This window comes from Lepus europaeus, chromosome 1, assembly GCF_033115175.1.
Source record: "Lepus europaeus isolate LE1 chromosome 1, mLepTim1.pri, whole genome shotgun sequence".
NCBI classification, from domain to species: domain Eukaryota; kingdom Metazoa; phylum Chordata; class Mammalia; order Lagomorpha; family Leporidae; genus Lepus; species Lepus europaeus.
Genome location: NC_084827.1, coordinates 153911963 through 153928569, shown reverse-complemented (window position 1 = coordinate 153928569; position 16607 = coordinate 153911963). Strand labels below are relative to the sequence as shown.

At 37.9% G+C, this 16607-nt stretch overlaps 1 protein-coding gene and 1 pseudogene across 6 annotated transcripts in view; both read left to right on the top strand.

Moving 5' to 3' along the window:
- Positions 1 to 15016, top strand: part of KANSL1L (KAT8 regulatory NSL complex subunit 1 like) — a 179272-nt gene extending 164256 nt beyond the window's left edge. For all 6 annotated transcript variants that reach the window (XM_062190902.1, XM_062190921.1, XM_062190875.1 and 3 more), the window contains exons 9-15: positions 2088 to 2216; positions 5682 to 5800; positions 7072 to 7196; positions 9970 to 10021; positions 11419 to 11531; positions 13484 to 13652; positions 14789 to 15016. In XM_062190902.1, coding sequence (XP_062046886.1) covers positions 2088 to 2216; positions 5682 to 5800; positions 7072 to 7196; positions 9970 to 10021; positions 11419 to 11531; positions 13484 to 13652; positions 14789 to 15016 — 935 coding nt within the window. The remainder of the gene's footprint in view (positions 1 to 2087; positions 2217 to 5681; positions 5801 to 7071; positions 7197 to 9969; positions 10022 to 11418; positions 11532 to 13483; positions 13653 to 14788) is intronic.
- Positions 2941 to 5272, top strand: LOC133759625 (protein farnesyltransferase/geranylgeranyltransferase type-1 subunit alpha-like; annotated as a pseudogene).
- Positions 15017 to 16607: the final 1591 nt, after the last annotated feature.

Genomic DNA, 16607 nt, shown 5'->3' with positions numbered 1-16607 from the left:
CAGTGCCCATGTGGGATGCCGGCGCCGCAGGCGGAGGATTAACCTACTGCACCAAGGCGCCGGCCCCTGGATCTTTGTGACGTGATATTTAGGTGAGTTCTTTGAAATAGGGTTAATATTGACTCTGAAAAGATTTTGGCTATCATGTCTTCAAATAGTTTTCTCTCAACTCTCTCCTTTTAATCTCATTTTTTTCTTATTTCCCATCAGTGCATTCTTCTAAGTTGGGGAATTGCCCTTTCAACCCCAATTTTTATTTTAAGCTGTCAGTTCTGCTACTCAACCCAGGCAGTGGTGATTTTGTGTTCAAATTTGAACAACTGTATTTCTAACCTCTAAGATTTCTTTACAGAGATATCTCTTGCTTGTTTCTCTGGACAAATATTAGTTGTTTTAAAAGCTTATTAACTTTTTTTTTGGACAGTGAAGAGAGAAAGGTCTTCCTTTACTGTTGGTTCACCCTCTAGTGGCCGCTGCGGCCGGCGCACCGCGCTGATCGGAAGCCAAGAGCCAGGTGCTTATCCTGGTCTCCCATGCGGGTGCAGGGCCCTAGGACTTGGGCCATCCTCCACTGCACTCCCGGGGCCCCAGCAGAGAGCTGGCCTGGAAGAGGGGCAACCGGGACAAAATCTGGCACCCCGACCGGGACTAGAACCCGGTGTGCCGGCGCCGCAGGCAGAGGATTAGCCTATTGAGCCACGGCACCCGCCTTAATTGGTTTTCTTTGAAAGCTCCATTGACTACTTCTTCAGCTAGTTTCTCTAGGTGTAATTTATGCTTTTAAAATTTTATGTCAGTATTCAGACTTTCAGCATTTTGACTATTTCTCTTTGAGGCTGACATCCAGTGTTAAACCTGCTCTACCACTGATGTATACAGGTTGAAAACGTAGTAGTGGTGCACTGTCTTCTCTTCCATCATCCATTAATCTGTTAAAAACTCAATTTTGCGGTTGCTACCCATTGAGACACATCTCACCTAGAAGCACCCTGCTCACATGCCAGCACGTGTCATAGTTTAGTTGCTCCAGTCCACCTTCTTGCTCCATTCTTTCTGCCACGTCTACTGGACCTTTGGTAGTGACCTCATTTTTGTGGCAGCACTTTCCCATATCCTTCTGCTCCAGCTTTTCTCTTCAGATTCTTATATTACCTTTCAGAGTCCTCACAAATTCTGCTTTATTTACACGTTCTCCTTTTTGCTTGTAAATGGGAACAAAAATGTGCATCTCTCTGCATAAGCCTGTGTATACTAATTCTGCCACTTTGAGAATACTTTGTCATTTACAAATCAGAATCCTGGTCATTCTTGGTAGGCCCTGCCCTTTATTTCAGGGTTATTCAAAGTCTGGCATATAATCCTACAAATATTTCTTTTTGCACTCCTTTCCAAATCCATGTTTCAAGAAAGAAGCCAATTTGGCTATTGCTTGAAATACAGGACATAGACAAAAATCTGACAACACTAACATTAAACTTATCATGTCACTTTCTATTAAGTAATTAACTCACTCTAAATCCCTAAATATCTATTATCATTATTGTACAGATGAGATAACTGAGACAGATATTAAATGACTCACAATTGTGTTAAATTCATCACCTTACAACAGTGAAAGAATGGTGTCTAGTCACTGTCAGAGGTGGAAGAAATCTGATTATTGGTTTCAAGCAGTCCAAGTCTGGTGTGACCCTGTTAACTACTACTTGGCTATGAATTTCCAGATTTAAGAGTAACCAGAAACTAACTTGAGGATTCAAACTATATTAAGAGTAACCAAAACCAATTTGAGGATTCAAACTGTATTTAGGCAACACGTATGGAACTGAATCAATCCTAATTTGTAACTTGGGAGACAGAGTAGATTACTTTCACTTTTCAAATCCTTTGAAAAATACAGAAAATTGAGCCTTTCTTGAGGATTTTTTTAAGGATTCTTAGTCTGAGTATTTAGAGTTATTTGTCTTGGTACTTAAGTGTTTCATTATAATTTTGAACTGGTATCTTAAAATTATGTATTGTTTTAAAAGATTTGAATGTCTTTGTTAAGGAACTAAAACTTCACATTTCCTATTTTTTTATTTTAGTACATAGTACTTCTTTGAATCAATGGAGAAATGGATATTCACCTACGTGTAAACCTCAAATAAGGTCAGAATCTTCTACACAACTGTTACAGGGAAGAAAGAAAAGACATTTGAGTGAAACAGCTTTAGGTAGGTTTAAATGAGGACACAAGCAGTAGTGCTAAATACTGCAAACTTACAGAACAGTTGCTATTTACAGAAAACATCTGTGACCCTCTGAACATTAAACAGCATACCCCTATAGTTAAATCAAAATTTTGTGAACAGAATATCTACCACTTCATAGCAATTAAGTATTTCCTGGCTACTTGTTTTCCACCAACTGACCCTTGGATAGGACTGTCTCTTCAGGGTCTTGCTATGGACTCAAGTCAGTACAAGGTTGCCTTACAGCAATTTATTAGCATTTCTAACACCTGCTGTGGAGATGTTGACTGACTAGAACCTCCTCAGGATTTTGAGAAAGCTACAAAGTTTCAACTGAAGCACTCAAAAACCTTGTTCAATTCTCCTTAGGACCCAATAAACATAGTTTGATAATGATCAAGAGATCTTCTAAAACTCTTCTATTAATACAAAGTGAAGGCTGTCGCGAGGGCATGTGACAAGACGGTTGCCACAGTTTTCACTAATGATAATAAAACAGAGCTGGAAAGATGTGAGGGTACTTCAAAATGGAATGTTTATTTTGGTAGAAAAACCTTTTAAAATCCATGCATACTTTTTTCAGAATATGCATTTTCATGAACTATTTTAAAGATCCATAGTGTCCATGGATGTCAAAAATGTTTTTGCACCCAAATAAACTGGCCTTTTAATTTCATTTTCCAGGACTTTTTTTCCAGGTAACCTCGTATTTTGAATCACAAATCATCTACATACTTCTTTGGTTCTTATTTGGTGTTCCAGTGGATATAACACTATATTCATCAGTCAAGTATTTCCCAGATATGTCAATAATATTCACAATAAATTAGAAAGCAATTATATCCAAAATGAACTGGACTATAACAATGGATTTAATATGGTATCTTTGGAAATCCCATCATAATAGACCAAGTTACTACCTGATAACTACATTGTGGCACAAAGTTAACAAACTCCCATACATGTCCATGGGTTTCATTATACTTTTTAGCTCCTCAATCTTTGAGGAACAGCTTTCGATGAACCTCTACACATACATACTGAAACACGGAAAACTTTTGTTAAAAATCTCTTTAAAAGATGCACTATGAAATACAAAGATCATACAAAGCTGTTTCCCTTCAATTGATTGATACTTTAGGCCTGAGTCTGATGGAAATAGATATAGAACAAATGAAATAATACTGCAAAGAAATAAGTAGGTAATTCTCACAGTGCAGGATATCTGATGTAGTCTCTTTAACAAATTAACGTTAGAAAAATCACAGTAGTCTAGATTATAAGAAAACTAGGTGACAAGATTCAAGTTCATTATGCAAATCCTGATTTGAAGAAACTAGCCATAAAGGGCTTATATCAATATAAACAAGGAATGGGTATTAGATTTTACCCTGCACAGGAAAATACTGTTACGAATCCTACTAAATAACAGAATATCTCCACCTCCGTTGCGGACCAAGGTGAGATGGCAACAACGGGGAGGGATGGGGAGGTCGCACAAGGTGGCAATCCCTGTCCGCCAGAGCAGCCACCGCCCCAGAGGCATCCAGCCACCAGCCCAGCTGCAGCATCAGGGCAAATAGATGGCGGCTGAAGCCAGAGAAGCAGTGCTGTCCCTATGGGCGACTGGTGACTCAGTCTGGACTTGCCCACCTACATCCTGTGCAGGGGCAGAACAGAATATGCTGATACTGACCGAGTACCACAGAATGATGGTCCCAATCCAGTGGTCCAGATCATCCATAGTGAAAAATGTAGAGACGTGTATGATTACTTCCAAGCTGTTCTGCAACATGATGCAAGAAACCAATGAGCTTTTTAACTGACCTGAGAGGCTACTGGGTTAAATGCAGCCAACTACAGTGTGGCAATAAAGTTCCTTGAAGTCCCTTCAAAAAGAGCTACATGAAGAAATGAGTATTACTGCAATAATGAAGGAACAGCCTAAGCCTATCGAGTTTGGCATCACAAGTGTGCATTAGTGGAATGGATGAAAGATCCATCTCAGGAGCTTGACTTCACTGCTCATGTTCTTAATCCGGACGCCAAGAACTATACCTGGCAGCACTGGCAGTGGGTTGGTTATTCAGGAATATAAACTTTGGGATAATGAGCTGCAGTATGTAGACCAGCTTCTCAACAAGATATGAGAAGTAACTGTCTGGAACCAAAGGTACTTAGTCATTTCTAATACCACTGGCTACAATGATCGCACTGTGTTTGAGAGAGAACCCCAGTACACTCTGGAACCATTTGAAAGAGATTTGGCAGGATCATGGTCTTTCCAAATATACCCAATCTACTAATTCAATTACTTAATTTACAACCAAGTCATAGTTCCTTCTAATTGCCTTTCTTGTGGACATTTATGAAGACATGCTAGAAAACCAATTTAACAATAAAGAAAACATTTGTAATAAAATGTTATATGAAATTTTAGCTTAAAAAAAACTTAAAAAAATATGAGATACATTGGAAGATCTCTTCAGAGCAAACACAGCACAGAAAGTGACCTCCCAAGAAATGTACAGCAATAACACCATCCCAAAGAATGTGATGAAGTGCTTTTAATTTTTTAAGGGACTCTAATGCAGGATCATTCTCCTTGCCTGTGGTGTGAAATGTGCACTGCACAAGTATTGCTTTTTAGTAAGAACTGAGCGTGCTGCTCCCTGGGTGCTGCTGCTATCTGATTAGCTCTGAGTAAGTTACTTTAAAGCAAAGTAACTGGAGGGGAGGGAACAGAGACAGTTTCCGTCAAGGAACTTTTGTAGTCTTATCAGCATTTAACCTACCTGCTTACCATCAGTTCTTCCCTAAATGGTACATGCAGAAGGATCCATAGCGGTAGTGACTGCAGCTAACTTGTATGTAATATATATGAGGTAATAAGCTGCGGTCCTGTAAGCAGGGAATATGGCTGCTACATTATAGCTGCTCTGCCACACTCACAGTCTTGCTCTCATTGTAACCAACTAATGCCAAAACAATGATTTTGTAATAAAACGGTACATGTATCTTTAAAAAAGTAATAAATAAGTGGATAATTAAACATATACTTATAAATAAGGAATTCAAACAGGAAAAAGGAATTTGGAGGAAACAGATAATGGAAAGAAACTTCTCATCAACATCCTGCAAATATCGAAATTTCATCCATGAACAGCATAAAAAAATGAATACCTGAGAACAAGAATGTTTAGGAATTAGTGCTTTAACAGAAATTTAAGAAAAAGTAAGTGTTCAAAAGATCAAAAATACTTCAAAGATGGTTTAGAAACTGAAAATACAGCAGTTTTAAGGCTCTACTTTTTTCATCTTCTTTTTGCTTTCTGATAATATATTTAATGCAGATAACCATATCTCACTTAACTGCAAAAATAATTCTAATGTAATATCTATGGATCATGTTTAATGTGGTATCCTCAATGGTTCTTTTCATGGCAGGAGAAAAAACTAGATTTGAAGAATTTGCTTTTCAACACACAGAACCAGGATCCCATAACCATTTTACTCCTGTTTCTAATGTTAACATTATCTCAAGAACCCAGAATTCGTCATCTCAGGTAGGTTTTTGTATATACTAAATTCTACAATTACTTTTAAAAATATTGCCTTGCAAATATATACCAGCCTTCTTACTAATACATTTTGGACTTATTAAGAAACAGCAAATTTTAATTAAGACATTTTGTTAGAAAGCTAATCTTTAATATGGCTTGTTTTCCCATTTCAAAAATTTCAACTTGGGGCAGTTGCTTGGTTCAGAGGTTAAGATACCTGTGTTCCACATCAGAGTATCTGGGCTCAACTTCCAGCTTCTTGCTAATGCAGACCCTGGGGAGCAGCAGTGATGGTTCAAGTAATTTGATTCCTGCCACCCATGTCGGAGATCAAGTTTGAGTTCTTGGCTCAGGGCATTGTGGGCATTTGGAGGATGAACCAACAAATGAGTGTCTCTAACTCTCTGCCTAAAGATTTTGAATCTAAAAACAAAACTTCAACTTACCACAACCATTTCTATTCCTTCACATACAAACCTAAATATAGTCTTAGTAGTGAAAATTTAGGAGTTGTTTTATTCTAAAGGTCTAAAGGTGGGAAGGTCTAGAAATGACTATTCTGAAGTACAGGGATAAAGAACAAAGATTATAATAATCTTTATTTAAAAAGCTCACCAAAAAAATTCATACTTTTTCCTAACAAAAAGTTAAGTTTGTTAATTTGACATTTAGTGTACTTTATGTTCGTCTTCTGACTTAAGAGCTTTGCAATTTAAGGCATTCATTCTTTCACAGTTTTATAAACAAGCTTGTATGTTTATGTATATACATATATATTACATAGCTGCCAAAAGGTTATTAGCTTACAAAAGATAGGTATGCTTAGTTTTCTTAGTGTTTCTTTAAAAAAGAAAGGCAGAGAAAGACAGGCAGGCAGAGATCTACTGTCTGCTGGTTTATTTCTCAAATGCCTGCAACAGCCATGGCTGAAAAACGCCAAAGTCGGGAGCCCACAACTCTATCTGGGTCTCCCAAGTACTTGAACCATAAACTGCTGCTTCCTAAGGTGGGCATTAGCAGGATTGGAAACTGAGGAGCTGGGACTCAAACCAGACACTCCGACACAGGAAGTGGGCACCTTACTTAGCATCTTAACTTGTTGCACCAAACACTGCCTCCCCGCACCCCCACGTTCTAAAATCAGATTCTGTAACAGTGTATTTGCCAAAATTATGTAACTGGTACACTAGGATACTATCTGAAAGTGACTCACAGAGTATCACTACAGGTAAACAGATATAACTATAAAGCAGTACTATAATCCTGTTTTTCAGAATACTGCACGAAGGAGATTGAGAAGTGAGAGCTCTTATGACATAGATAACATTGTGATTCCCATGTCATTAGTAGCCCCAGCTAAGTTAGAGAAACTCCAATACAAAGAAATACTTACTCCAAGGTATGTGTACTTACATCTTTTTATGTTTCTTCTTTACTTCGTTAACAAACTTAAAATTGCAAAGCAAAGTTAGAACCTTCATTAATGAAAAGATGTTCTCCCACCCTACCTTCAGTATTTGGATAGCTATGTAAGGAAAATGGTAAAAGCAACTTTTACATTACTCACGTGGAACAAAAAGTACCAGACAGTATTAAAACTTCTGAGTTCTTATTAGGAATTGGGAATTGCCACACTAATTTACTTTAGCATCCTTAGAGTTATACTTATGTACCTGTTACATATATGACACTTAAAAAATACTTTAGTGATTTAAAAACAGTAAGAACAAACAATCCTTTGCCCTAAAAGACAGAGGTGTGGGGGTGGGCATTTAGCCTAGTAGTAAAGATGTTATGTCCCACATCAGAACATCTGGGCTCAATCCTCACCTTCGCTTCTGATGCCAGCTTCTTGCTAATGCAGCCCCTGGGAGGCAGCAGTGATGACTTAAGTAACTGGGTCTTGCCACACACAGTGAGAGACCTGGATCAAGTTCTGGGTCTCCAGCTCAGGTCCCAGTTCAGCCCAGCCCTGGCTGTTGCAGGCATTTGAGGACTGAACCAGCAACTGGCAGCTCAGTTTCTCAAAAATTAAAGAGTTCAAAGAAGAAAGGAATTACCTATGCATGGTGTACTCATACCCTTAGATAGTAACACGTGTGACAACAAAAAGATTTTGGTGTTTTTGAATTACCAATAAACTCATAAGATAGGTAGGAAAATCTGGGAAGACATTGATGAACGTAGAGGGTATTTACATAGGGATACCTAAACAAAGGTATATAGTCAGGTATACAAGGTTTATTAGCCAAATAGATTTTGCACAGGTTAATAGAGGGAGTTAAAGCAAAAAAAAGAGCCAAACTGTGGGTCCCTGAATATTACTCAGAGTGTACAGAGTGCCTTCTTACTGGCAGTGAAATAAGCCAATGTTTTTAACAATCATGAAAGCAGTTTCCAAGAATATCAGTGTGGAGGGGCCGGCGCTGTGGCACAGCAGGTGAAGCCGCCGCCTGCAGTGCCCGCATCCCATATGGGTCCCGGTTCAAGTCCTGGCTGCTCCACCTCAGATCAAGCTCCCTGCTATGGCCTGGGAAAGCAGTAGAAGATGGCCCAAGTCCTTGGGCCCCTGCCTCTCCTCTCTGTGTAAGTCTTTCAAATAAATAAATAAATCTTAAAAAAAAAAATTTTATTTATTTATTTATTTGAAACAGTTGCAGAGTGAGAAGGAGAGGTCTTCCATCTGCTGGTTCACTCCCTAGTTGGCCACAACGGCCAGAGCTGTGCCAATCCGAAGCCAGGAGCCAGGAACTTCCTCCTGGTCTCCCAAGCAGGTGCAGGGGCCCAAGGACTTTCTTCTATCGCTTTCCCAGGCCATAGCAGAGAGCTGGATTGGAAGTGGAGTAGCCAGGACTCAAACCAGTGCCCATACGGGATGGTGGTGCCACATGCCAGGGCTTTAAACCATTGTACCACAGCACCAGCCCCAAAATAAAATCTTTAAAAAAAGAAAAGAATATCAATGTGGAACCAGGAATTACAGAGAAAATGTTAGGACAAAGACATGAAGTACATGACAACTGCAGTTAATTCCTACCCATCTGTATTCTAATTATCTTTTTACTACAAAACTGCTTTGACTTATTAAGAAAGCTAATACTCTAGAACAAGGATAGGAAACCTTTTCTTTGCCAAGGGCCATGTGAGTATTTATAACATCATATAACACACAAAATTATCAACTTAAAAATGAGCCTGATATAGATTTATTTAATTTCAAGTTCCACCTACAGTTGCCTTGGCAAGGCCAGACCAAATGACTCCATGGGTCTTATCCTACCCACAGGCTGGACATTCCTCATTCTTGCTCTAGAAAACTCCTAGATATCTTATACTTAAGACTATCATTTGTGGTTCTGATGTTTTTTGATTTAGTGGTAAAATGGAGCTACTGGTTCATGTGGTTGTTCTGTATACCAGTTAAAACTTTGGTTAACTCAAAGGTGCCACGATAGGCATTTTTACACCAAAGAACCTAGCAAACTTACAAATCCAAATCAGGTCCTCTTTATTTTTCTTTCTTTTGGTAAGCCAGCTTATCAGTGTACCTCTGACTTGATCCAAGTCAGTTTGTGATTACTATGTATAAAATGCAGCTATGCGGAAGAGACTGTTCACTATAAAGCCAAAGTAATGACTCCTCTTTTCTTTTCCTAATACAAATATTTTTCTCTCTTCAAACACTAAGTATTAAAATATAATCATTAGAGGCCGGCGCCGTGGCTTAACAGGCTAATCCTCCACCTTGCGGCGCCAGCACACCGGGTTCTAGTCCCGGTTGGGGCGCCGGATTCTATCCCGGTTGCCCCTCTTCCAGGCTAGCTCTCTGCTACGGCCTGGGAAGGCAGTGGAGGATGGCCCAAGTCCTTGAGCCCTGCACCCGCATGGGAGACCAGGAGAAGGACCTGGCTCCTGGCTTCGGATCAGCGAGATGCGCCGGCCGCAGTGGCCATTGGAGGGTGAACCAATGGCAAAAAGGAAGACCTTTCTCTCTGTCTCTCTCTCTCACTATCCACTCTGCCTGTCAAAAAAAAAAAAAATATATATATATATATATATAATCATTAGAAAGTCCCAAAACATGAATGCACTTAGCTGTGCTTAGAGAATAAAATTGCTACACTTAGCTAAGATTAATAAAAGGTATATAAATTGGTTTTTATCTTCAACAGCTGGAGGATGGTTGTTCTTCAGCCTTTGGATGAATATAATCTAGGTGAAGAGGTAAGCTGCCTTTTATAATGGAATAATTGTACATTATATATTATGAAGCCTGCTTAATTTGACATTTTGAAGTAACTTCTGACTTCTTAGCTTTTGTAAAAAAAGGTACTAATTTCTCCCAAAAAGGTACTAATTAGATAGAAAAATGTTTCTGTGCAAAATGACTGCAAAAACATAAATAAAAAGGAAGTAAAATGTGTCATTTATACGGGTTATAGATACTGAATTTGAGTATTTACCTTCCCTCTTGGTATTAATTTTTCTGTATGAGGAGCCTAAATCTCAATATTCAAGTTTACAACACCATTTTCAAAATATTAGGGCCAATTTGCTTTTAAACTAGGTTAATTATTAATATTAAAATAGTAATGGATGGGGCCGGTGCTGTGGCACAGTGGGTTAAAGCCCTGGCCCGAGGCGCCGGCATCCTTACGGGCGCTGGTTCTAGTCCTGGCTGCTCATCTTCCAATCCAGCTTTCTGCTATGGCCTAGGAAAGCAGTGGAAGATGGCGCAAGTCCTTGGACCCCTGCGCCCACATAGGGGACCCAGAGGAAGCTACTGGCTCCTGGCTTCAGACCAGCGCAGCTCCAGCTGTTGCGGCCATCTGGGGAGTGAGCCAGAAGATGGAGGACCCCTCTCTCTGTCTCTACCTCTCTCTATAACTCTTTCAGATAAATAAAAATAAAAAATAAATGTGGTACAGATGTCACTTGATACCTGAAGGGTCTTGATAAGTTTTTAACATCAAATATTAAATGAAATGAAATACTCAGTTGGCAGCCTCACACCATTCTGTATCAGGCTGTCACCAAATGACTTATGAAAAACTTGTTTTTTCAGATTTTTGGATTATAAAACTGCAGGTAAGAGACTCTAATGAGTAAAATTAATTTTGATAAGAACAATTTCAAGGAAAAATATGTGATAACCAAGTGATGGTCTCTAGAAATAGCATTATTTACCTTTTAATTTCATTACTTCTATTTCAGAATGATCTTAGCCAAGAAGCCCAAATTCTTAAGTATCATAACCAGTTATCCAGGTTACAACTCCAGTTAAGTCATTCATTAAGCTGATTATGATTTATCTCAAATAATCAGTTTTACTTTTCTTTGACATTAACATGTTCCTGGATCAGTGTGTGCTTCATAATAAGCAATCAATACCACTTATAATCAAGTCTTCAAAAATGAATCAAAAGAAAAAGTTAGAAAAAAGTTTCTGACTCTGCTTTCAGGAATTTGAGACTGACCAACATTTGTTCTCTTGACTTACACAGACTGTATTTATTTTAGAGACTGCTTCCTATTGTTCTTTAGATGAGGAGTTGTTTGAAACCTGTCCCATATTTCAAAATGTTTCTGATAAAAGCAAAAATTTTTATTTCTAATTCCAGATAGAAGATCTTTCTGACGAAGTCTTCTCCCTAAGACACAAAAAATATGAAGAGAGAGAGCAAGCCAGGTGGTCACTCTGGGAACAAAGCAAGTGGCACAGAAGAAACAGCAGGCAAGTATTATAAATTTAAAATCTATAATCATGGAAGGCATATGAAATAAGCAAAAAATAAACACTGCACAGACTCAATTTCAATTTATATTCAAAGTATATGTGGGCTAATTACATTTACTCCATTCCCTCAAATGTTCATGGTCAGCTTCTATAATATATTTAGCTAGCAAATAATATGTAAATTATATTTATAGAGTGGGTCATTTCAATCTACTGTAACAGTGGCCATAGATTGGAGGTTAGAATTTGGGTAACCCATTTTAACATAAACACTTCAAAAATGCATTCTTTAACATAAATCTTTCAAGAAACCTGACCAGTTTAAAAATTCAAGCCCCAAAAAATGAGGGGTCTTCAAAAATTTCATGAAAAAAATGTATACTATGAAAAAGCTATGCCTCTGCCACCCACACTGGAAACCTGTATAGAATTCCAGGCTCTGAGGTTTTGGCCTGGCCCAACTCCAGCTGTTATGGCCTTTCGGAAGTGAACGAATAGATTGAAGATATCTCTGTCTCTCCCTCTCTTCTCTGGATTTCAAATAAATAAATCTTAAAAAAAAAAAAAAAAAAAAAAAAAGCTATGCAAAGATTTCAAAAATTCTTTGCCCCAAAATAAACATTCTTTTAAATTATTTGTTATATACTTATTTGAGAGGCAGAAATAGACAAAGAGAGCTCCCATCTTCTGATTTACTCCCAAAATGCCTGCAATGGTCAAGGGTCTGGGCCAAAGTCAGATCTCCCGCACAGGTGTCAGGGACACAATTAACAGTGGCAATACCTGCTGCTTTCTAAGGTGCGAAATAACAGGACTCTAGAATCAGAGTGGAACCAGGACACAAACCCAGTTACTACAATATAGGATGCAGGTATCTCAAGAGGTGTCTTAACCAACAAGCCAGACATTGGCCCCTAAACTTTTTTTTTTTTTTTTTTGGACAGGCAGAGTGGACAGTGAGAGAGACAGAGAGAAAGGTCTTCCTTTGCTGTTGGTTCACCCTCCAATGGCCGCTGTGGCACCGCGCTGATCCTAAGGCAGGAGCCAGGTGCTTCTCCTGGTCTCCCATGGGGTGCAGGGCCCAAACACTTGGGCCATCCTCCACTGCACTCCCGGGCCATAGCAGAGAGCTGGCCTGGAAGAGGGGCAACCGGGACAGAATCTGGCGCCCCGACCGGGACTAGAACCCGGTGTGCTGGCGCCGCTAGGTGGAGGATTAGCCTGTTGAGCCACGGCCCCGGCCCTAAACTCATCTTTTCACTCCATTTTCCCACAGACTTTCTGAAGTACCCTTTACTTATTAAAAACTCAGACTTCTGAGGAAAGAGGTATAATTCAGACAAAATTAGTACTTAGGTATGTCACAGAATCCCTGTATTTTATATCTACATTTGATTATTTTTAATACAGCCAAACTCAAAAGCCAAGATAAGGTGAAGTCTGATAGTAACTTTAGTTAAGTGGCATCTCTTGTTTAATTAGTATCATTAAAACCACTTCTATTTAAGTCACAAGCTATCCAGATTTACTCTAGATCCTTGTTCTAAGAGTTCTCCTAACATAGATGAGATTCTCGAATTCTCTTTTCCATGTTACAGAGATAAAACTTTCCAGAAACAGAAAGTGCAAATGGAGTCCTTCTTGAATGATAGTATAACTACAGAATCCCCTGGGAACTCAAAAAATTTTAAGGGTCATAGTTTCCCTTTCTTGTATTCTGAAAAACAAAAACAAACCAAATCATAAGACAAAGACCACTATTATAATCTGGTAAATATTTCATAGAGTACTAGTTAAGCCTCTGAGATATGGAAATTATATCATGATCATCAGATGAATTTTTAAAAATTTTCTCAGAACTATTGAAAGAAAAGTCACAATAACTTGAAACTGGTAAGTTGCTTCATAAAATGCTAAGACCTTATAAAAACAATTGCATATTTTCTTAGAGCTTTCAGTAAGCACACTGAGGGACAGGACTTGCTTTTGAAAGAGTACCCCAGTGACTTCCATAGTGGTCAACAATATGCTGCTGAAAGTACTCCGAAGTTTTCCTCAGAGAATCATGATCTTTGTGCACATGGCTCACCTTCTTTAAGTGAAAGTCAAGAAATCAAGGTAAGTATAACATACAGGAATAAATTTTCTTTTTACCTTTTTCTCCACTTGTTTATAGAAACTGCTTACTGAAAATGATTTATCATCATTATGCAACAAATTCACTAAGACAGGGAGTGGGCACTTAGCCTACTGGTTAGAATGCCTACATCCTACACTGGAGAAGCCAGGTTCAAGTCCTGCCTACAGTTCCTTATTCTAGCTTCCAGCACACTCTGAGAGGCAGCAGTAACAGTTCCAGTCATTGGGTTCCTGACACCCATGTGGGACAGACTTGAGTTCCTGGCTCCTGGCTCTGACCCAACCATTGCAGGTATATGGGGAGTGAACTAGCAGATAGGAACTCTGTCTCTCTCTCAAGAAACAAAAATTCAGTAAGACAATTCCATCTAGAATGACGTGCAGGAATCAGAGAATCTGTATTCCAACATTCTAGTTCCATCACTAACTACAATCATTTACCTTCTGGTGTAACTTGTCAGTACGAACTTCTACCTACTCATTTATTAGGGAATGGTAATGCTATCCAAGTTATTACAAAACAAATCTGATTAATGGAGAAAAGCATCCAGTACACAGTAAATGTTAGCTGCTATTTCTATTCCTCTTCTTATAGATTTTTACTTGTCTCTATAGATCCAGTTCCTACCTCAAGGGGCGTGTTCTCTCACACAGCGTCCATAAAGTTTGTACACCTCTCTTCATAAATAAATGATGAAAAAGAAGAACCAGATCTAGAATGGAGAGTAGAGACTATAGAAATTAGTAGGCAAGTTACAGAAAGCTCAGAGAAGAATAACTCAATAGACATGTATTATAATGGGATGAAAATGAAAAACTAAAGTAGATCAAACTTAAAAAACACTTTTAAAGTGGCTTTCTCAAAGTGTTTTTAGACCAAAAATGAAGACCATTGTCCTCTGGCAGCATCTCCTTTCTGGCAAAGTAAAAAAACTAATTCCCAAAACATTAAACTCTCAGGACATTCCATTTTGAATTGAGATTAGGTCCAAATGACAATTTGTACATTTGTGTGCTAAAGAACAGTGATTATTACAAAATTCACATTTGTACATTTTTAATACATGAATTTAAACAAACAGTTGAAACTTAACTGAGAATGTTTCCCCTTTCAGTCTCTGTGGTGGGACCGACGGGCTTTTCCACTGAAAGATGAAGACACAGCAGCTTTATTATGCCAAGATGAAAAAAAGGATCAGACAGAAAAGTCAAGCACAGCTTTGCACAGTGAACTCTTCTGTGCCAGTGCAGAGAATGGCCACCATCCAAAAAAGCAGTCAGTTGGAATGGAAGAGTACAAAACTTTTGGCCTGGGACTCATTAATGTTAAGAAAAATAGGTGACACCGAACAGGTTAAGAAAACTATGTAACTGAAGGGAAGACAGAAGAAAAAAAGGCTTGTTCTAGACCCCTCACCCTCTCTGGTCACAATTCCAGAATAAGAGCGTGTACTGCATGTAGTAACCTTTTAGGCTGTTTATGAAACAGGCAAGATAAGTCTTTTTCCTTCTTGAACCACAGCAGTAACTAGTTTTTCCCTAGACAAGTGCTAGTCATTTGTGTTTATCATACAAATTACAAGCACCAGGATACTAACAACTGCAATTTGATGGCAAATCATATTACTGAGGAATTTTTAAGACTATATACCCACATGTGCATACAAATACACACAAGTATGTGCATCAAATGACAGCTATTATTTTTCTATACATGTCAGTTCATTAAATTTGCATTAGAAATATATTAGAATATTCAAATGTGTGTTTAGGATATACATACATACATACACACACACACCACACATATGTAATTTTAAAACTACATTGGCAATGGCCCACTCCACTTGCAAGTGCATGTGTGAACTACCCCTATAAAATGTGAGCTGTAATATGCTCATATTTAAAGCATAGTTTTCCACTGATAAAAGATATCCAAAACTCTTGACTATGGAGAAGAAGCTCATTAAAAAAAAAAAAAATGTAACCACAGAAGTTATTTATGGAAATCTTTATATCAGATAACACAATACTCATTTATTTAAAATCACTGGTATCAGTTGGACTAACCATAGGCTACTTTGTTTCCTCCTAATAAAGAAAAGCAAATTAGAGTTAAATATTGGTGCATTTTAAAACATCAATTTTGAAAACTCCAGTTTTACCTACTGTGTTCTCCTGAAGAGAAGATACCAATTTAAGATTCTCAACAGACAAGTCAATCTTATCAGTACAAAATTTTTAAAATGGTTGTATTTCTAAGTAGCTAGAATTCCTAGTTTCTAGCTAATCTAGAAATACTGTTATAGTTCTAGCTAATTTGGTCATTCATTGCCATAGTTAATTCAAATAAACATCTATTCTTACTTTCCTCCTAGATTGAGAAGTAAAATTTTTCAAAGGACATCCCTTCAATATTGGATACTGAAGAGTACATTAAAGAAAATCCCTTTTGAAGCTATTATACCACTTTTGTTTTCTATGTGAAAGTTGACAATTTATATGAATCACTTTGTCATGTAAACAAGGTTATTAAAGTTACAGTACCCATATAACTGAAAATTCTGGCCATTTAACCTAGTCTGTTGGATTTGACACTAAGTTATTGTTAGGGATTAGAAATTATACTGGTCCCTTAAAAGGGGGAAAATATTCAAATTCAATACTGACAAACTTTTGCTTGTAGTTTTACTATGCATTTATTTTTTAAGCAAAAACAAAAGCCAGACAAACACAAGTTGTCCAGGCAAATAAACTCAAAATCTTTGTCACATCTGATATATTATAATCTTTATGTAAGTTTTTTAATTAAAGTTATTTCTATATACCTTGTGTTGTTTGATTTGATTAGCTGCCATGTATGCACGGCATAAGCCTTTCATAAGCCTAAATAAAAAGTATCAAGCCAATTTTTACCTCTTAATATATAGAGAC